This window comes from Ananas comosus, linkage group 12, assembly GCF_001540865.1.
Source record: "Ananas comosus cultivar F153 linkage group 12, ASM154086v1, whole genome shotgun sequence".
NCBI lineage: Eukaryota > Viridiplantae > Streptophyta > Magnoliopsida > Poales > Bromeliaceae > Ananas > Ananas comosus.
In genome coordinates, this window is record NC_033632.1 from 2,937,911 (window position 1) to 2,948,476 (window position 10,566).

Genomic DNA, 10,566 nt, shown 5'->3' on the forward strand with positions numbered 1-10,566 from the left:
CAGGGGATCATCACAATGAACAGCACATGTACCAGCAATCCTTAGCCACCATCCAATGGAACTCATGTATGCAAAGCTCATATTTAAATAGGAACAGCAAGATGTGTTAATATAACATAAGGATTGAATTACGGCGAATAAAACGAGCAGATGCATTAGGGGAACAGCAAAGCTTAGACGAAAACGTACAGAAAACGGAGAAGCCGACAATAGCAAAACAGCGGAGATATGTACGTGACAGGTTCTCCGCAACTTTTAAGTATACACATTTCAAAACTTGGCAACGAGCTTACGATTCCTCTGCGTCTTTACCTCTTTCTCTTAGCACTTGAACTTTTGGCGGGCTTATCAGCAGAATTGGGAACTCTTGATTTGCTCGCAGGTGTCTTCTTCCCTTTGGACTTCTCATTGCTTTTTAGATCAAGATGCACTTGAATTCCTAGAGAGAAATGAATGCGTAAGAATTAGACATGCTCAACAGGTGATTGATTAGAAATAGAAATAGAGGGAATCTTGATGGATAAATTAAATCCAAACCTTTGGCTTTATCACTCTGGAGGTCCAGCTGTGGCTTCGAATCCCCGATAATCTCTAGTTCATCTGAAAGTAGTCACAAGAAAAGATGAGGTCATCATATCTAACAGAATCGGAGAGGTGCTATTAACGGCTTATAAGACATGAATGAATGCAGCAGGCAAAGTACTTACCATTATCTTCAGCATCGGAAGTATTCTCCTCCTCGCCTTCGACCAAAGAATCCCCATTTTCTTTAGGTAGATCATTCTCCACTGGCTCCAGAATTGCCGCTATGCGCTTCTTCGGAGCCTTCTTAAGGCCGGGAAGAGTGATTAAATCTGCCGCTCGCACAACACGAGAGTTACTGCCTTGCTTGTATGCTTTAGTTAGCGCAGCTTTAACCGCGGGTGGAATACCATCCATCGGATTTGGGTGGCCCTAGACACGTAAGACGACATGTTATATTCCCATTAGTATGGTTAAAAAGCAAAATCTCCACCACACAAAACATCTCTCTTCTCTGTTCTTTGCATCTCCCCATCAATCCCTTTAATTTGTCCTGTCTGTTTACTTACCATTGTACCACTTTTACAACTATGAAAAAATTCATTAGAATATCAAATACTAAAGTGACGCTGAATCGAAGAGTAAACCACATTAGACGGCAAATAAACAAAAATATCCAACCTGGAACTTGGATAGCTCCAAAACTGTGTCAAAGTCCTCCTGAGTTAAAGAGTAATTATCCATAAACTCCACAACTTTCTCGACAGCAACATCCTGTCATTTGTTCACATGAAATAGCAACGTTAGCAGCAGCCCCTTTCTCACATTAAACAATGCTCAAATTGTATCCAACACAAAAGCATGCTGGAAGTTGCCATTATTAGCCAGATATTTCACTTATTATCGTGAAATGGGATACACTCAATATAAGAACCATGCGATTGCACATTTAGAGGCAATCATACATTATTACCTTAGACATTGCACGGAGAGGATGAGTCAACTGTCTTAATAGAAGAGTAAAGTAATCCACCCGCAGAGTCTCCCTGTCGCGTTGACGCATTTTTTTTTAAAACAAAAGAAAGAAACATCGTGAACACAGTAAATAAATTAAAAAATGACAATAGTATCCTAGGTCTATGAATATTTAAATAAGAATAATGCTAGAAATATGATCACAACATTATTCACGCTAACATGGACCCACTAAGCTACTAGGCATTTTTAAAACCAATGTCTGAAGAAAAAGTACCATATACAAGTCAGTGAACAAGAAATAATGAAATTGTTAATACAAAAATAATGCTAAGTGAAAATTAAACCAGATGACAGATAAGAAAGTAAAGATACAAAACAAATGATATTAAATGCTACCTGTTCAAGTTAGCTTCCTGAGAAGCTAGAATATGGACATGAACATCCTCCAAAAGCCTCAAATTCTTTCCCATTGTTGAGTTCTTTCCAAACCATCCACCAAATCTATTGAAGTTACGCTCTCCCTGCAGAATAAAGATTTTCACTAAGTATAACATGATTTAGTAAATAGTAAACAAAAACATATAAAAATTCTGAAAGAAAACCATCATTCAAATTACACAAAAGTCAGCAAAAAAATTAAACCGAGAGGTTCCTTAAGTCTATAAGCCAGACAGCATTAACAAGTTGTAACAGCGTTACTGCACTTCTACAAGCAGGGCACGCATAATTGTGTCATATCTTGTATTAAACTTTGGATGACCTTTAATATTTACAAATTTTGGGTCATCAACCACCAAAATGGGGTCAGCAAAAGTTGAAATCTCAGTTCTGGAGGGGCAGCTGAAGGACCACTGGACTTATAAACCTTCCAGCCTCTAAAAGTGTTTTGTAGTCAACCCAGAAAGACACCAAGCAATTGTTAAATTTATGGTCTCAGCATAGGAGACTCAGTTTCAACCCAACCTTCGAACCATGCTAGAAATATGATAGAAATTTAAGTTCATGGATACCACTTAACAATTATCCAAAGTAAACCACTAGTAAAATCTAATAACAATGGAAGTAGTTAAGGTTAAATCTTTGGTACATCATTTAACCAGCATAAAATTGCCAAAATTTACAGTCAAATAACAACAAATTTACCATACAATTATGATAGACCATCAGCCTGAAAGAACTTCACTAAAAGGATTACAGAAAAGGTGTACAAGGTCAAAGAAAAAGGGTAGCCTTTGACAAGAGAATTCTAATGTATCACAAAATAAGTTCATGGTGATTTCAGCAAACAAGAAGGCAACAATAATTGAAAGAATCAGGTGACAACTTCCATTACTAAACAATATAAGGAATCAGAGGATAACTTCTGCTAAGAAACAAAAAATTGGTAAATGAAATTAGGGAAAATCTATAAAATTGGTAAATGAAATTATGGAAAATCTATAATAAAATATATACCGGTTCAAGGGTCTCCCTATTGCCATGCATCAGAGCAGCCCTGATATAAAAGTAAAAAGAAAGAATTTGAGAGTTCTTTCATGTTGCACAAAAAGAGCAACAAAACCATAGAGAAAGACTGCTAATGCAAAGATGATTTATATACGGTATTATAGAGGATGCAAATGATGAAGCCTGGGATAGCTGCCATTGCCGATATCGTCTGATCTGTACATTAACTATATCACCATCTGCTATAGACTCAGCAGCCTGGGCCAGTAATTTCATTCTTTTAACTCCATTTTCATCTTTTCCAATAGTAGTCGGTCGATAATTGATATAGTTTTCCTGAGATTTGTCACATGTTAAGATTGCAAAGTTAATGAAATTCGCATTTTCAACACAAAGCTCAAATGATGGCATGGCAAGTATTTTGGTAGGATATAAAACCGCTAGAAGCACATAAAGAACCAACATGCCTATGCATGCAAAGCACCATTGAATCAAACTCTAATTAATAATTATGTACGATAAGGTATCACTAAATATGTGCTAATCTTATCCAGATTGTTGTCACTTTGTCAGATGTTTTCAAGAAACAACTAACTATGCACCTACACATAAAAATAAGACAAGAAAATAAGATAAGGCTAAGGGTCTATTTGGTTCAACGTAAAACTATGAAAAATAATTCTCGGTGGGAAAAAAAATCGTGGAAAAAAAAATTTACGCACTTTAACGTTTGGTTTGTAGGAAAAGAAAATTAGTTTTCCAGCCATACTAGTTTGGTTGAAAGGAAAGTTTGAATGAAAAATAATTTTATATAATTTTTTTCTATTATATATTATGTATAATTTATATAAATAACTAACATATTATATATATTATTATAATTAAAATTTATACCTATATATTATTATTATTATTATCATCATCATCATCTATATTTATAATTTAAATATATTCAAAATTATATATACTATATAATATATAATAATTTATATATAATATAATATATTTATATATAATATAATATATAATAACACATATATAATATATAAATATATAATAGTATATTAATTCTAGAGAGTTTTCATTTTCCACCGAAAAACAACGGAAAACGAAAACATCAATTTTTTAATCAAATCCGTAAAACTACTTTTACGAAAAAAAAATATTTTACGTTGAACCAGAGAAGCGGAAAAATATTTTTCAGACCGAAAATAATTTTTCCGTTTGTTTTACGCCGAACCAAACGCCCCCTAAGCGTAAGAAGCATTTGACAGTTCGTAGAAAGGAATGTCAATTGTAAGCGTATTTGTGCCATGAAAGAGGCACTCAGAATTTAACAAACCTGAATGATAAGAGGGACCAAGTCAGGATCGCTCATGCTCAAATCAATCCTCTCATCCATTCGCAGCTTTCCACCGTTGAAACCAAACAACCTGCAATAAGAGTTATTTCAGATGTCTTTGTTCAGCAAAAGCATGGTAGTAAGTAGAATTAAAACACCCCATAGAAATATCAATGTTGCTGAGCAATGCATACTGTATGTTTGCTTATGAACCAGATACCAAGTTTTATGAGCTCGCTTGTTTAATCTAACAAGCAATTTATATAGGCATAAAATAGTAATTAGGGTAACAAGTATCTGAATGATGAATAGCTACGAAGGAAAATATAACTAGGATATAAGGAGAATCATACGAACAAGATCGTAGTAAACATGAAGTGCTAAATATTAGTAGCTCAGCTGTAGGTAATTGACTGCAAGAAATTTTTTTTAAAAAAAAAAGGAAGGAAAGAACCACCCCCCCAACCCCCCAACCCCCCCCCAAAAAAAAACACAACAACAACACTGAGGTTATATGAAAAAGCAACCACTGAAATATATTTCTCCACATAAGAAAACAAAAGTTTCAACCTTTCAATCTTTGAAATAGTATGGCTAGATCAGAAACATGAGATCTAATTAAAAAAAAAAAAGAAAAAAAAAGAAAGTATTTCAGGAGATAGACATAAAATAATAAGCCTTATCAACACCTCTTGCTTGGCGTGATACAAGAATATGCAGAAGAAACAAGTGGTGAATAGGAAATACTTGTCAACAGCTGTGAAGGGTGATATATCTTCATCTTTTGAGCTGTTAAGAAGACGCTCTCTTATATCATCGTATTTGATTACCGACTCTGTTAGGCTCATGTACTGCAACTGATTCAATGCCATCCGCATATCGCCATTTACTCTATCAGCAAGCTCTTCAAGTGCAATCTGATGGGATGCAATAACAATAAATCAATCTTTTAGACCAGACAGATACAGTCTAGTGAATGTAGATGAGAAAAGATCCGTCAATTTATCTCCACTTTTGTCATTCTTTTATTTGCTACAAAGAGATCAAGCAATTATAGAAGCAGAAAGCTACATATAAAGTAAAGAACACCGAACATGCAGATCACATAAAGAAATTCATGGATCATAACACCATATATGATTTACAATTTTTTGGAAAAAAGTAAAAACAAAATTAGAAATGAAAAACGAGTACCTATTTTAACAAGATAAGGTACCTCATTAACTTGAAGACCTTCAGCACTTGCAATTTGAATTAACCTTTTTGCCATCTGCCAACAAAGAAAGGTAGATCTCAGCTGTTAATTTTTTTAAGAAGTTGAAACTTGAGGCCTTCACAGAATTATTACCTATAGTTCCAGTTCCACTATATCAGAAAACTTAATATCTATAAATCGCGTGCTCCATGCCAACTAGCAAATAAAATTCCAACGGCCAAATTCCAATGGCCAGTACTCTAGTAGTCAAATAATTTCGTTGCTTTATAATGTTAAGCATAAAAGGTGTTACTAACCAACCGGGAAGAAATGCTCAAGAATGCATACCACACCACATTCACTATTATGCAAACATACTACGGCCTGTTTGGTTGTCGGAACAAGTCATCTGGTGATAACTTGGGAAATTCTGGGACATTCTCTCAAGATTACTAGGACTTCTAGCTTTAGCTATTACATAATCTTAACAATTCCAATTTACTGGGATAGTAGGTTCCACCTACCAAATGGTTTATCATGATCCTAAGTTATTTAGCAGCTGTGTATATTATCCGTCTGCAGATATCTTTTCATTCAGCCAGTCAACAAATTACCACTTTGCCCTTCAATGACCAAAAAGATAAAATATGCGTCCAAACAGGCCTAAGAGGATACCACATATCCAAGTACAGGAACTTCAGAACAACAAATATCCTCACTACCCGTCCTAAAGAATTATGAACTCATGCTTCAACGAGAAAATAACTTACCTAGCCTATCAGATAAGTAGTAAGGATTTATATCCTAAGCATCATCTTGCGTCTCCCAAATGTTCAATATATGAGCAGACAAGAATATTGTAACAAAGTGGACTAGGAGCTATAGGACATGAAAAAGAAATAAACAAAGAACCATCATTTGGAAAAGACAAAATAATAAATGAACACAACCTGTTGCTTCGTAGGCTTCCTGAAGTTGAGCAGCATGCAGTAGTTAACGAGACTCTTCAACTTCTGACTGTAACGGTCATTACATATGCAGATAATAGGAATCTTGGAGATTTTTATGCTAGCAATAAGATCAGCAACTCCACCTCGATCTCCAGCTGACATTCCGTCAACCTCATCCATTATTAGTACAGATTTTGGATGCTTTGACCTGTAAAGTGATTGTCAGAAGCAGTACTAAAATATGCGGCAGTGGTCTATTATATAGTGAAATTTGCATGGGGTCATGTAAAACCAACCATTCCTTATTGTAGCTAAGTGATTCATTGGAAACAAGTTCTTTAATAGAATTTGCTGTACTTCCACCAATCCCTTTGACAATTTTCGCGTCTGCCTTGCCACGGCTGTCACTTGCATTAACCTGAACACGAAGATTATATCTTAGCAGGTAACAATAGCAAAAACAATAACAAAGGACTAAACATGAAATGCCTGTTCGGCCTTGCTTTAGACAAAATGTCATTTCAATAGTGCTATTAGAAGAAGCACTATATCAGATATTTTCCAACTTCTCTCTACATCAAAAGCAGTAGCTTCAAAATAGAGGTTCTGCTTTTCAGACTCGGTATAACTTTCCATATTCCCACCACATAAGAAGCTCTACACTTCTCTATTTGCCAGACACTCTACTAAATTTGCAGGCTTGCAGCAGCTGAAAGCAGAAGTAGAACCAAGGTCGGCAACAAATCTTTCGATTAGGAAAAAGATTTTTAAGTGGGAAAGCACCTCAATAGCCTGGAAACCAAGCATTTGACTGACCAACTTTGCCGAAGTGCTTTTACCAATTCCAGGTGAGCCACTAATAAGTAAAGCTTTTTTAGATCCGCTATCGCCCTGCTTTTTCGACTTTCCCTTTTGGCCAGTTTGTAGAAATTGATCATTCCAACTTGTCAACCAATCATGAAGTTGCTTAACCTATGCATGTCCAAAAAGTGAAGAGTAAAGTACAAATTATCCTCTCGAAAAGATGAAATAGATGTAAGGAGTAAAGCGTGTCACGTACAAGTGATTGGTTGCCAATTATATCATTTGGAACCTTTGGCCGGTACTTCTCTGTCCATATAAGTGAACTGCGGTCACGAGTTTGAGCCTTCCGCTTATCAAGAGAAGCAGTTGCTTTAACACTTATTTCAGAACCTTTTTTCCCCGCAGGGCTTACTTGATTATCTAAAGGAGATCGAAATGGCACAAAGACAACGCATTAAAATGGTAAGTATAAAGTAAATACAAATAATTACATGATTCAGCTACGCATAAACTTAGACAGAATAACAGCACAGAGAATAAAGTCTGGTTTTCAAGGACCAGAATTTCAGGTTCTTTGAAACTTCCAACTTACCTCTCTTTTTAACTCCTACTATACTGCTCTTTACAGGCGATTTTTCTGCCTTTTCCAAAGAGTTCTTACGATCCCCATGAACTGCTGATTTTGCAGGTTTTGATTTTCGGATCATATCAAACAACCCATCCTCAGTCAAAAAGCGGATACTACAGTATATAAAGAAGTCAAGTGTTGGAAAAATGAGTTGGCGCATTACTTGGGACAATTTTCAATTAAGTTGTCAGGAAATACCCAAGCTCTTTGGCTTTTGAAGATTTCCTTCCACCAATGTCTTCATCAGCTAAAAGAAAACTCTATGCACCAACAATATGAATTAAAGTCTGCAATATTCAAGCACATAACAAGAACGAATTATGCAAGAAAACAACGTACCGTCTTTTTGCTCACAGACCCTGTAATGCGACCACCATGACGTTTAATTAAATCCTCTGCTTCCTCCCGTTCTAAGCTGTACCCAAACCAAAGGAACGTGATTGAAAAGCAGGTAAGAACAATGAGAAGACATTAACATCATAACCAATTAGTCATTTTCTAAATCTTTAACTAGTACCTGTCAAGAGTGCCGCTAATGACAAATGTAAGACCCGCCAGACACTCTGGAGCACCCTCTGGGACTTCCTATAAACAAGGAAAAGCAAGAGATATGTAAAGAAATATACAACATAGTTATTTCAGCAGTGTCCAGAATTCAAATATTTACCTTCTCTCCTTTGTGTGGTGGGTCTTTCCTTTCACCAAAATTCATAAAACCACCTCTCCCGCCCCCTCTCCCTCTTCCTCCAGCAGTTGCTCCCAATCCTCTGCCACCCCTGCCACGCCCAGCAGCTTTCAGCGGAGTAGCAGCATCTTCATCATCAAGCTCCTCTACATCATTATCATCCATACCATCACTCTTTAACTTCTTGGAGGGCTTAAACTCAGCAGGTTTTTTCTTCTTCGGTGTTGCCACAAAGTCATCATCTTCATCCTTGTGGAGCTTCTTCGCCGGGGCGGGCTTAATATCATCCTGAAGTTCCTCGATATCTTTTTCTTTTTTTCTTTTTGCAGCATCTTTCTGAGACAATTTCTCATCTTTGGGTGTCTCCTTAATGCCAGATTCGGTCGCAGCAGAAGCTGCAAAATACTTGCTTGTTTTTCTTCTTCCAGAAGAATCTTGACCTTTCAGCACCTACATCCCCCGATATCGAAAAAATTTGATATGTTAATACATAACACGTGCAAGCCATGATATGTTAATGCATAACACGTCCACCATATAATTACAATATAGAAAAATACTAAATTAACGCTTTCACCATATAATTACAATATAGAAAAATACTAAATTAACGCTTTATCTCCCAACTCAATTTCTTTCAATTCCCACAATATTGAAAATTACCCTCCAGTAAAAAGAACTGCACTTCTTGGAAATTTCAAAATAAGTTTGACGCCACCAAGTATAAGATGAACTGCAATCATCATAAAAGAACATAATTTAAAAGTTAAAAATATATATATATAACGCCATTCTAAATAGGTCCCCCAACTTTTTTTTTTTTCTATCAACACCCTCTCCGCTTCTAATCTTTTATTTGAGACAGTAAATTTAGTTCAATTGAAAATTGTGTTAAATTTAACAACTGTATTAGGTATTAGCCGTTAATTGTTGCAGTTTGATTTGCTAAAAAGTGATTAGGCCACTAAATTTAACAAAATCACTATTGAATTCAATTGAACAAAATCATTCAAATAAGAAAAAAAGACTAAAATTAAGGAGGCCATTCCAAAATGGGCTATACTTGAGGTGGGCTCCAAATCCAAACATTTTCTCCTGATTCCAAATATTGCATTTCATCATGGATTATCATCCGCTATAAGTGCGTATGAAAAGATTGACAACAAGAGGAACACGAGGGGCTTAGGAAGCAGCAATCTTTTGTAATTTAATTTACCGGCTTCTCGGCGATCGAAGAGGGCTTTTCGGGGACGGCCAAGGCAGGTTTCGCCGCCGCGGGCTTCGACGCGGGCTTAGCACCATTCCCCTTGTCATGTTGCTTCATGAACCACTTCCTTATATCCGACGACTTAACAAAAGCCAACCCCAAAGAACAAGATCGTAAGAGATTATACATGCATACAGACACCATAAAATCAATCCAAATTTTTTTAAAAATTGACACTCAACTCACCATTGTCGATGTTTCGATCCTCTTACACTCCAAAGATTGGTCTTTTGGCGTCTATAGGGTTCAAGAAGAAGAGGAAGAAGAGAACATGCCTCGTTCGATGAGAAGGGAGGTGCGCGGAGCACGAACCCTAGAGCAAACTCGAGGAGAGAGGGAGGTGGTGGTGGAGGGGGGAGATCGAAAACCCTAGATGCCAACGAACTCCACTGACGAAGAGAGAGAGAGAGAGAGAGAGAGAGAGGCTGTGAGGAGAAGCCCAAAGCCGAAAACAAGAATGGCTTCTGCTTCCCACGGAAGCCGCGCGAGACCCGCTCCGTTATAGTGCGGGTACGGAGCCGTCCTAAACGGGCTCGGGCCGGGTACAAGACAGAGCGTGATTTTGGGCTAAAACTATCGCCTGGGCCATGTTCAACCCAGGCTTCATTTTTTGGCTCTCATTTATTGGGCCGGCCTGGGTTCCGTCCGGTCCACAAAGTAAACATAAAGTTAACCGGGATGGGCCGAAATGGGCCTAATCAAGTAAAAGTAGGCCTTATTGGATGCAACATATTAAGAGCCTGTTTGCT

At 36.9% G+C, this 10,566-nt stretch overlaps 1 protein-coding gene across 1 annotated transcript; it reads right to left on the minus strand.

Annotated features, from left to right (window-relative positions):
• On the minus strand, positions 42-10,284 carry LOC109718307 (replication factor C subunit 1). Its single transcript, XM_020244479.1, has 22 exons — positions 10,004-10,284; positions 9,767-9,898; positions 8,533-9,000; positions 8,383-8,450; positions 8,205-8,280; positions 8,064-8,125; positions 7,830-7,978; positions 7,494-7,657; positions 7,217-7,405; positions 6,730-6,851; positions 6,434-6,641; positions 5,505-5,558; positions 5,036-5,205; positions 4,289-4,379; positions 3,101-3,282; positions 2,956-2,995; positions 1,897-2,021; positions 1,496-1,568; positions 1,204-1,296; positions 708-954; positions 538-600; positions 42-439 (listed from the first exon to the last, which is right to left on the minus strand). Exons 1-22 carry the CDS (start codon positions 10,004-10,006, stop codon positions 309-311), a joined length of 2,910 nt encoding a protein of 969 aa, XP_020100068.1. The 5' UTR covers positions 10,007-10,284; the 3' UTR covers positions 42-308.